This window comes from Montipora foliosa, chromosome 6 (genome assembly GCF_036669935.1).
Source record: "Montipora foliosa isolate CH-2021 chromosome 6, ASM3666993v2, whole genome shotgun sequence".
Classification (NCBI taxonomy): domain Eukaryota; kingdom Metazoa; phylum Cnidaria; class Anthozoa; order Scleractinia; family Acroporidae; genus Montipora; species Montipora foliosa.
The window spans coordinates 14,340,506-14,352,675 of NC_090874.1; the positions used below are offsets into that span (position 1 = coordinate 14,340,506).

The window sequence follows — 12,170 nt, forward strand, 5'->3', positions numbered from 1 at the left end:
GCAAGTGTATTTAACTTTAACTCAGAGGTTCAAGGAAAGGCTTGATACGATAGAGAAATATGCTCAGGTTTCTACAGAAACTCACATTTTCAGAAACTGATTGTCAGTGGCTAACTAGCGTACAGTTGAAGACAAAGGAAAACACGGCCTGTCCATGTTTCCTGTGCTTACTTTGCTTTGATCCACATTCATGTATATAACTTGCCGATATCACGGCAAAATGATCAGAGTAGAAAATTTACCAATCCAGCTAAACTAGTCAAAAACAAAGAAGGATTCTTACCGGAATAAGGATCACTGAGTCGAGTAAACGAGGCGGTACTGGTAGAATAACCTGTTCCCGATGTGACTTGTGCACTTCGCGGGACGAACCTCGTTGGGGCAAATTCGTGCCAATTAATATTTATCTGAATGACGTATGGGTTGTGACGTAAGACCCCACATTGACTCTTGACTTGTTCATTTCACTTTTGTATTTTTGGCGGTTCCGGCGCAAACCATTTGCTGCAACACTAAACCATTTCGCTTTCTACTAAACCATTTGTCGTCACGCTAAGCCATTTGGGGTAACACTAAACCGTTTGACATTATGGTAAACCCATCAATGTTATGCTAGACCATTGCGGTTCACGATTAACCATTTGCAGATAAAATAAGCCATTTCAAACTACTCTGAACCGTTTGTCACATCAGTGAAACAATGTACGGTAAGCTGGACCGTTTGCCGTTTCACTGCAAATCATGTCAAAGTACGCTGATCCATTCAAGACTTGACTTTGTCATTTTGACAAGGATAATTACACCGGTGGTCTTTGGCACTGACCAATTCTGTGTTAACTGCAATGATTGCATAAGGTGAATGATCCATTTCACACTTAACCACTCGTGTTTTCACTGAATCAATTCACCAAGGGTATCTACACAGTTTCTGAATTGTCTAAACCATTTAATTTTTGTTTATTTCATTTCACTAATTAAAGGTGACTTGTCCATTTGTGTTTTAAATACATCTTTTCAAATTCTGATTAACTGTTCTACAAAGGACAATTAAACCATTCCGGTTTATTCTTAACCATTAACTAGGCTTGTATTTTTGGCGGTGACGGCTGCCCATAGTTGACAATGGTCAAACGTGATACTGAAAGAGCGGAAAGAGGAACTTCTTAACACGGCTGGGAAAGAACCAAATCGCTGGGCGGAAAGCCTACGAAAGTGTGCAAAACGTGTTTTGGTGCATGTTCAGGATCAATTTACAATTCAGGGAACACAAAAAGAAAGTAATCGCATTTCCGCAATCAGTCGTCTCTAGTGTCTAGTTGTGCGCGTTAGAAGCTAAGCCTGGCAAAATGAGAAGAACTTTAGCATCGCTTGTTTTCACTTGTTTCATCGCGTCAAGCCTCTGGTCTGTTGGGTTCTCTCTGGCCGATCAAAGCTACTTGATAAAAAGAAAGGGAAACTGTGGAGAGGTAAGCTGCTTGGACTAGTGATTATTACGTCTGCTTTACACGCAGAAGGTCGCCACTTCGCCATTCACCTGGTCGAAGCCATTGTCAGTGTTTTGTTACGGTAGATAATTGTTAAACTTGTACTGCTGGTGACCAGGCCCCAATTGTTTGAAGGGTGGATCAATAGCGCTACCCACTGGATAAATCACTATCCACTGGATAACTCAATTGATTTTGCTAGTGTTTATCCGCTGTATGGTGATTTATTCGGTGGACAGCGTTAGCCACCTTTTGAACAACTGACACCAGTAAGATAAAGTAAAATTGAGCAATCAGAGATCGGTCTATTCCTTTATTGAAAGACTTCGAGCACCGTTAAGTTTGGCATTAAATTGATTAAAGAATTTAACATCACTTTGCGTCCCTGATCGATGAGAGGTTTTTGGGGTGTTGCCCATTAGGGTGCAATAATGGCTAAATCGAAGTCCTCCGATTATCCAACTCGGATATAAGATTCTCCTGTTTTTTTTTCCGATTCTACGATTCATACGATTTTTCGGAATTCAGTTCCAAGATTTTTCTATTTTTCTGATTCTTCCGATATGTCGGACTTCAGTTCTAAGATTCTTCAATGTTCCCATCAGGGTGCGATTTTAGCCGACTTCAGTTCATTGCCTTCACCTTTAGCTTGCGAACGCAGACGTATTTTCGGCAGTCGTTTCTCTCCCCCGAAACGACCGCCGGAAATACGTCTGCGTTCGAAGGCTACTTCACCTTTAACTGTCCTTCTATTTTCTCCGCAATCACTAATATCTAATTCTTAGAAACAGCATTTGAGTATTTTCCCGTTCCTGTGCTTTCGCATGTCAAGCGTTCCTCTATAAATGGTCAATAACATTCGGTTTAAGGCGTTTTCTTAGAAATCGGACAGTTTTAAAATTAGCTCAAATCGCGAGCAGAAGAAGTTGCGTTGAAAGGCAAATCTTCTCAAATCTCCACAGCATTATATATATATAATTAAAATCCTTTTCCAGAAAGGAGAGCATTGCGCTATGAGTGTAGGGACGAATAACTTCCAACATTCATGAGTAAGGTGTGCATGTATTGAGCTGATAAAAGTTGCCCTCGACCTTTAGTAGTATTCGTAACTGATCTGTCGCTTTGAGGCGCTGCCAAGCTTGTGAAACACAACACAGCTTTTGCAACAGTCACGTTTTAACCTTTTCACTTTGATGTCATCTCCCTTGACCGTGTAGTCGCTCGGCCGGAAGGTTTTAACCGAATTTCTGAATCCATTCATTTTCCTAGAAATGAGAAAATCGGTTCAAAATATGTTACCGCGCCTATTACAGGGCCCGTATCCTTTGAATGATTTTTATGGAAAAAAGACGCTTTGCCCCCTAGTCACGCTTCAATGATTTTCTACCCTGCGAGCAATTGGTTTTCTCCTACGCTACCCGAGAGAGAAACCACTGCGAGCAACAGTTTGATTTTCCATCGAGCATGTGCAAAGTACGTCAAACCCCACGTGATGTATTTGACATCACTTCGTCTTATTTCGCGGGAAATCATTAAATAAAGGCTCGCCCAAACGCAGCCGTTACGTCGTTGAACGTTCGCGCAAGCACAAAAGCAAGTTTACTAACTCGTTTTACCGGTTCAAATTTAATTTATTCGTCCTTGGTGCTGGACGGCGGCTCACTCAAAGAAACTAACGGTTGCTCGTAGTGGTTTCTCTCTCGGGAAGCGTAGGAGAAACCAACTGCTCGCATGCGCAGGGTAATGGTTTTTCATACCGATCATTGTATTTTATTTTATTTTTAGTTATTTGTTTCATTTTTTGAAAACCAATGTGAAATGTTTTTCTTGATTGCATGATTTATTCTCCCTTGTTCTACTATTAGTGAATTTAAATATCTCTGCAGTTTTTGCGTCACTTTATTATGAAATATTTCGCTGAAGGGCAAAAGCTCTCTAATTCTAAACAAACGCATGGAATTCTCGAGTTTCTAAATTAAATGGTCATAAAATCTTGGCCTTCAGTGGTATTTCTCTGAAACTTCGAATTCAGGCTAAGTGAATATAAACTTTTCGTTAATTATTGGTTCCTGTAACCAGGTTGTTCGGCAAAGGACGCATTGTATCGCCAAGTCGATTGCAACAACTTTTCAAAGCTCAATTTATCCAACTCAAGAAATTGTGGGTGAGGTTTGAAGAAGTTCCCTCTTCCCTCTCCCTTGCTCCCTCCCGGTATTTTCTTCTTGGTCTCAGTACTTGCCCCCTCCACTCCCCAGACTATGACCCTGGTTGATTACAATCACAAAGAGACAGAAGTAAGGACTGCAGTCCTCTCTCTCACCACTAGGTCCACTGCGCCGACTTTTAAGGCATTGCCAAACACTTGCAACATTTCAACGCCACATCTTGTAACATTACTGCATGATGTTGCGACACAGATCTCTTTCATAAGCCTTTCTAGCCTCACTACAGAGAGCATATTACAAAGGAATATTTGTATCAAATGAGGGCAGTAGGTCTAATTAACAAAAAATGTAAAAGTGATCGCCATTTATGAAAGTGGTCTCGTGTTGACCTGGCTGGCCAAACGCACGCATGCCTAGTGGACCTATCGCGCGTGCCCTAGTGCAACAATGTTGCGTGCAAGGTGGCTAAACGAGTACAACATCATGCAACATCCAAAATGTTGCACGAAAAATTTGACCGTTTTCAAATTTGATCCAACATTATCCAACATGTTGCAACATATCGCAACATATCGCAACAAGGTGGCCAAACGTATGCAACATGTTGTGCCCAACAATGCAAGATGTTGCGTTGGAATGTTGTAAGCGTTTCTTTGCGTATCAGAAGCGGCAGGTCTTTTCTACGGGTAACAGGTAACGGGTAACGGGTAAATGGTAAGCTGGAATTCTAGTCAACAGTGGCAAAAAGTATATCGCGTAACCATTGCCTGCCAACACTTACTAGTTATTCACAATATGTTATTTATGTTTTAGTACTTGACGTACGAGGACTGTTTGAAAGAAGCTTATGTGCAATCCGGAAAATGCAGGACATCAAATGAGAACCAATTCTCGGTCAACCATTACGACATCTGTGATAAGTATCTTGAGCACGCGAAAAAGCTGTGTAAAACTCACAGCGCAAAAGGTTTGTTGTTACGTTTGCCGGACAATTTTGCTTGTACAGACTTAAAAAACGTGAAGTTCTAGTTTTCTAACCCATATGAACCATGTGAGCGTTAGCCCTTGCTTGTAGTTTTGTCACGCAACTATCTCTTTATGAAAAGGCAACAAAATTCTCGTTTTAACAAAAGACGAAACCCTTGGCCGAACATTCTTACCAAATCAACAGGGAACAAGGACGAAAACCATTCTTTTGAATGGAAACGTTTTCGAATTTTAACTTTGCTGACATTATCTTTAGCGTCATGCCTGCAATGTTTTGAGAAAACGGAAGAAGTATTGGAAAGCTGCTCAATATTTTCCCAGAAGATCAATTGTGACCTGAATGCAACAGCTAAGGAATGCAACGAAACAAAGGAGGCTTTTGTCAAGTACTGCCGTCTCAAACAGTGCGATGGTGAGTTGATTGGTTTGCCATGGTCCCTCCTTTACCATATATGCCATTCCGGGTTTGTCTTTTTTTTCAGTCAAATTTTAAGGTATCGCCTAGAAGGAGATATTATCTTCCTGGAATCTCTTTAACTTTCTTTAACTGAAAGACCAAGCTGTTCGTTATAGCGAAAATAATGAGAAGGAAGAAAATGATCCAACAAACCATTTTACAGTTGTAGCTAGGTTACCTTGCCTAAGAATGGAAGCGAGGCTGCAGCTGACCCAGCTACGACACAAACCTTTGTGCTTATCTAATGTTAAACTAGACTAAGTAGAATTACAACAACACATTTTACATGATAAAAGCAGTGAGGTCTGCATCAATGCAAGGTCACAGGCAGCCTCGGAGCCATTTATAGGCTAGGTCACTGAGCAAACAACTGTAAAATGGCCTATGGACATGGCAACTGGATTCGATTGCTTTGATTCTTAAAAAGCGTTGTTGTAGATGTACGCAGTCCGGCCTGGGCACTGCTAATAAACAGCGAAAAAAGAGCCTCAGGAAAGAGATAAATAGATAACGAATTAACAGATAACTTCAAGATAGAAATTTAGAACAGAAATTGGGAGATGCTCTGTGTGGAAAGAAATAATGATTTGATTTCAGTGGCAAATCAGTCTGTTTCGTAGAACTGACAAAAAAGTAGGAAAGGTCATGCCCAGTTTCGCTAAATTGTCCTCCGTTTCATCATTCAGCTAGGATTTTTATTCGAGGCGTTCTCCCAGAATAGGCCATTTTTAGGCCATTTTTTTTCGTACTTGATGTTCGACACAATGGCGCCCGACAGACAATTTGTCCAACCCTCTTAATTAACCCCATTCTCGTCACCAGAGCCTCAGATCATGTCTGCGCATGACCCGAGGCTCTGCGAAAGTCCATGTAGGAGAAGACGCGCCGTAGGGTTTTTATAGCCAAAAATTGGCTATTTGAACATTATGGCGCCTGCTCACTCCTCGCGCGAACATGAATGCACCAATTACAGACGCTTTTCATTGGTCTTCACGAAAACCAATGAGAAGACACTTTGTTCCAGGGTTCCCCAGAGCTCTCCTCTCCCTCAGCCTGGTGTCGAGATTGAATTAACCCGGGCAGGTTCGCTGCAAACAATTCCACAACTGGCTTGACGAACTCGCCTTTTTCTCGAGGGTTCCACAGAGGGATGATAACTGGTGGACCTACATCAAAGCCAAAAATATCAGTGACTTATTTTTTTTACTTTTAAAGCACTGGGTCAGTGATGCACCGTAGAAACTGATTCGTTGTGCATATCTGGTGTTCAATAGAAACATTGCTGACGCAAGTTAAGGAATGTCACGATGTGTTCACAATATCATACAAAGCGAATAGGGGGTTATAAGCACTGGCAATTTGTCTGTTGGAGCGCGCTTGGACAGTTTCCGGAAAAAGTAATACAGCCTAATTAACTTGGGAGTGAAATTTCACCTTTATCTTTTCAGTGTGTAAAGATACTTTCTGTCGCAACGGAGGTAAATGCGCTGAAAGATTTGCTGCTTGGTGCTCTTGTCCTGCAGGATTCACCGGAGCTTTCTGCCAAAGGAGTGAGTAAAACCTAATGTAGCGCCAGAACGAGAAGCTCCGGTTACAAGTGATCTTGTATTAAATATATTTATTTTTCCATGTTGACTCGGGGATACTCGAAAGAAATCCGAGCGCTCCATGACAGGAGTCGAACCTACGACCTTCCTATTATACTGAGCTACAGGAGACTTTTGGGAGCCAGGCCATTAACTAGGTGAATGTCGCGATTGTCCCGCCTCATTGCTAGCCGGGATCTAAATTATCTAAATGGAAAAAAAATTGCGATTGTACGGAAAAAAAAAGTTATAGCTCAGTGGTAGAACTTCCGAATTGGTAATCGGATGGCCGTCGGTTCGACGCCTCCGAAGGAGCACTCGGATTCTTCCGAGTATCCCCGAGTCAACATCGAAAAATAACCTATTCATTTCATTCACCGGGGTTGACATTAAACATCTCTGTCAATGCATTCGCGAGTATGATCTTGGTTTGCAGAAAGTGCTCCACATCTGCAATCCAAAGAGGAAAAGAAAAGGGCCGCCAGCCACAAAAAAGTCGCTCTGACCTTTATAAGGACCTTTAGATCGGAGAACGACGAGTACGAGTTTTCCGCATGCGGATAAGGTTTGGAGGCCGACATTTTTCAAAGTGCGCACGCTCAGAAGGGAAAATTTGCACTCGATTTAAAAGTCCCTAATATCTCGCGCACGGTTGGCAAAAGTCAAAGAACACTGGATAGAGCAAATCAGTCTTCTCAAGGGATGGTTACAGTATCATTATCTCTAATTAGACAGACGCTATCCGCATGATGCCTGGCTTATTTTTGAAACTTCACTGTAGTATTCATACGTAGGCTGTTACGAGTATAGAGGCTTGTCATGAACTGCCGGAAAAGTGACACAGGATAACCGATCACAGTTGACAGTGCAGTTCATGAACTCCTTAACCTTAAAGTAGAAAAGGAGATCTTCCATTCTCTTAGTCCGGCTTTCGAGTTTGAGCGGGAAAAAGGAGGTTGGGCCGCTGAGTTTAAGCGACCGATCGAAATCTTCGGTGGGAAAAAAACGCGCGATGCTAAGCAATGGAAAGGTTCATAAAAGTGCAGCTTTTTTCCTTTGTAGGCATGTGTGCAGAAAAACCATGTCAAAACGGTGGTACTTGCAATGGCGTAAATCTCTGCAGTTGCCCATCTCCTTATGGAGGTGAACATTGTCAGAGAGTGAGACTTGGAAGCAAAGAGTATCCCGCACCAAACGCCCAGGCCATTCTAGATGCCGGCGATAGCGTGGGCAGCGGCATGTACTGGATCCAGCCCCCTGGTGAAACAGCATCGGCTGAGACGTTCTGTGACATGAAGTTTGCAGGCGGAGGATGGATGCTAGCGAGTTATGGCTACGTTTCTACAACTGCATTACATGCTAATAACAAAGCCATCCCCAACATGAATAATCCCTTTGGTTTCGCGTGGCTGCCCAACAAACGCAGATCCTTAAATGGCCTTATTAATCTACCGCACGGAGCTGTAAAAATGGCTATTAACGCAAATTATATGATCATGGCCGGAGGAAACAACCCAGCCTCAGGGGGTATCGAACAGTATGCTTACGTGTACAGGATTTTTCTTAAGAACAACCCCTTCAACATTACATTCGAAAACCATAACCGCTATAATGGCGGACAGAAGGGTCGTATGCACGTCCAAGAATTCATTGTTGAAGCCCTAAAAGGAGAAAGTGGGACCTACCTGAGATTCGGTCTGGCAGAGGCTCTTGGGGTTACTTGGACTGATTCTTATCCGACCGGGTATGGTTTCAGCAACAAGAACGCACCATTTGCAATATTTGACAAAGGCCCCTTTTTCCCAAGTGTTCATTCAGGGTCGGGACGAAATCCCTGTAGTGGCTGCACTCCAACGGATTTCGCTCCGGATGTTCCCGGCGGGTCACCTCATTACACTTATCGTGGGTGGTACACTGCCAACAACTATGGAAAAACAGGGCAAACGTCTATTTGGTTCAAATAACTAGTGTGCCAGTTAGTATGATCATACAACCCGCCGCGGCTATAATAAATCGTTTTGAGCAACTGTCATGATCAGTTTGTCTTTCTTGTTTTGCTTGTTTGAATAAAATTGCAATGTGGAATGATGTTCTTGGGGTTTTGAGTCGTTTCTGAGCGTGCTCACGGGACTCGCTCGCGAGCACAGTCTCTAACCATGGGAGAGAGAGCTGGCCATACATACATACATACCTTATTGGCTCGTCAATTTTACATTACAGAATTATAAACTAAGTACATTCCAACAAAGATGCTTACGTAAAATTGCAGGAATCAGCTACAAGGACAAGGTTTCAAACCAGGAAGTTCTGGAGAAAACCCTGTGTCCCTCCGTAGAATCACAGTTAATGAATATTAGACTACGTTGGGTTGGCCACGTAGCTAGAATGGAAGACAACAGAATGCCGAAACAAATATTGTACGGAGAGCTTGAAGAAGGAAGAAGAGGAAGAGGCAGACCGAAACTTCGGTATGAAGATCTGGTAAAAAAGGACATCAGTTTGGCAGGGATCCCTGTTGATGGTTGGGAACAGCTGGCAAGTTGGCGCTAGGAATGGAGGAGAAGGATAATCTAAATTTAGATCAGTGGGTGCAAGCCATCTCAGATGATCATCCGAGTCATCCAACCATGCATGCACCGTATTTAGGTCTAAGCACCCAATTTGAATAGTGCTGATAAACTGTACTTAAGTCTAAACGCCCATTCTAAGTACGCACCCATCTTAAATCGATTAGCTTTCAATACTGGTAATGGGTCTCTATTTAAATATTATAAAAATTCGCTTTCATTCAGCAGCGTGCTTCGATGGTGTGGTGGTTATCGATGATTCCTTACGCGTGGCTAACGGACTAGGTTCAACCTTTTTGTCATCCATGTCCGTCGATCATCTTAAACAAAAAAAATTCCTTTTTCTCCCTTTTTTTTCCTTTTTTTTTCCTGAGGAGAAAACGTCTAAGTATAGGGTAAACTTCATGTAATTGAAGTCACAGAGGAAACGCAAATTTAATGAGTTGCACGCTTGGATGACTCGGATGATCATCTGAGATGGGTTGCACCCACTGATCTAAATTTAGATTATATGGGTATTACCCATGCATTTAGATTGTGTAACACGGGTGCACAAGGAGTGGAAAGATTTGAGAACGAAAGAGCTAACAGAGTTAAGGAAGCCAGACTAAGACGTAAAAATCCGGAACTTGCTGCACCTTGTGAATTTCGTTGTGGAATCTGCCAGAGGCCCTGTGCCAGTGCAGCCGGTTTGGCAGCGCACAATAGAAGTCATCGCAATTGACCTTGAGATACCATTTTTACCACCCCAAACTCGGACGTCTCCGAAACACGGAGTGTCATCCATTATTACATGACAATGATAAAAGAAGACAAAAGTTACTAAACTTAAGCAAGCATTAAGCACTCATTAAGAAGTCATTAAGAAGAAGTAAGAAGAAGAAGAAGCTTTTGCCTGAATAAGCGCTTGAACTCCGTCACGGATGGGCTAAGTTTGAGCGCAGGTTGCAACTCATTCCACAGAGAGGTCGCTCTATATTGAAAGGTCCTTTGACCGGTAGTAGTGCGGAAGAGTGGTATGTTCAAAAGCTGACAGTTTCTGGTATTCCTTGTCGAGACGACGGATCTTCTGACGAGCTTAGATCTCAAATACTCCGGAGCACACCCCGTCATGCTCTTAAAAACCAGAACAGCAAAACGAAAATAAAGTTGTTGCCTAATTGGTAACCAGCGCAAGTCTTTTAGCAAAGGAGTTATGTGATCGAATTTTTTAGCGCCGCAGAAAATGCGACAAGCGAAATTCTGTACTGCTTGGAGCTTATTAACAATTAGACCCGTAGCCCGCAAGGGCTAAGGGTCAATAGCCCATGAGGCGAAGCCGAGTGGGCTATTGACCCGTGGCCCTTGAGGGCGTTTATCAAAGATATGCTTAACGCGGTTAATTTGGCCCAATCGTGACATACAATATGCTCATTATATGTCAGATTGGAGTCCAATGTGACGCCAAGGTCTCTTTCAGCCTTAACGAGCTAGCACCAATGTCCTGTAACTTAGCAAGAAGTATTTGATGGTCAATACTGTCGAAAGCTTTGCTTAGATCAAGAAGGACAACTCCAGTTAGTTTCTTTTTATCAATGGCATTTAGGATTTCGTCAGTTGTTTGAATGACAGATGTTTCCGTTGAATGCCACTGTTTATTTCCGCTTTGTTTGGAGGATAAACAGCCTCTCGAGAGTAGATATGACATAAACTGATTGTGAGCGACACGCTCACAGACTTTAGAAAGGACAGGAGTAGTGAAATCGGTCTATTATTGTTTGGAATGTCGTGGTCTCTAACCTTCAGCTGTTTTCCAGGCCAAAGTGTTAATAATAGACGTTAACGATGGCAGGATAGCAGGTAAACACCCTTTGATAACATGGATTGGAATTTTATCAATCCCAGGGGCTTTACCACTCGCCATTGATTTGACCATTTTTGCAGCTATGAGCACAGTAAAGTCAGAGGGAAGAAGCATCTACATTTATAAAATAATTAGGATAGTACGCGCACTCTCATTGGTCAATAGCTGTGTTAAGATGAGAGTATGGAACACGGCTGTGACATCACACAAATTTTGATTGGTTATGTGTTGTCAGACGCGCGTTTTGATTGGCTGGTAGGAAATATGAGCGTGTATCAAGGAAATCTGTTTCAATCAAGAAGGTAAAAACCATCATTTTCCTTCATAATTTGTCTAATTATCTTTGGGAAATATTTTAAGAGTAAGTTTAAGAGTAATGAGGCGTATTCGTTGTCGATAAGAGTACATACCACGTTAAACAACCTTTTGATTTGTTTTTTACCACAATATCAACGTCAAAGGAATGTTGTTTTTTTCAGAGCGCGAGCTGAGCGACACATCGACGCGAGCAGTATGGTATGGGCTGTTATCGACAACGGCAAATTAGCCAACCAGATTGCGAGATTACCAGCAATTGTGGTACCGTGTGGTACCGTGTACTTTGCCATTACAATTTTTCATGTATTGCTACTTTCCTAAATAAACGGATCTGACATTAAAAAATACATTTCGGTAGTTTGGTCCACTTTGGCCTCGTTAGCACCCCCATTCCCCACATAAAATCCTGGTTAAGGGCCTGATCAGTGAACCATTTCTTAGTCATCAAAGACGTACTACACAATAAACTGTGAATGTCTGGTTTGGGTAATATTATAACATGAAACTGTTCACTCTGTAATCACTAGATTTTCTCCAGCAATTCACTCCTTCACAGGCTCCCGGCGAGGACGGAAAAAAAACATTCGTAGAGTCCGAAACAAATTAAAGAATTTGGAGAGCGAAGCGATCGGGGCGGGACACCGGGAGCTATTATTGATTTGCGATTTACATTGCCATGATTCCTCATGTATGAAAAAAATAATAATAATATAAATCAACTCGTTTTTTCAGTTTTACTTCGGCTATCGTAGGTTTAACTTGA

At 42.2% G+C, this 12,170-nt stretch overlaps 1 protein-coding gene across 1 annotated transcript; it reads left to right on the forward strand.

Moving 5' to 3' along the window:
- The first annotated feature begins 1,223 nt into the window (after positions 1 to 1,223).
- Positions 1,224 to 8,769, forward strand: LOC138006777 (uncharacterized). The gene is made up of 5 exons (XM_068853298.1): positions 1,224 to 1,466; positions 4,463 to 4,616; positions 4,893 to 5,048; positions 6,542 to 6,643; positions 7,742 to 8,769. The coding sequence occupies exons 1-5, from the start codon at positions 1,347 to 1,349 to the stop codon at positions 8,641 to 8,643; spliced, it is 1,434 nt and encodes a 477-aa protein (XP_068709399.1). The 5' UTR covers positions 1,224 to 1,346; the 3' UTR covers positions 8,644 to 8,769.
- Positions 8,770 to 12,170: the final 3,401 nt, after the last annotated feature.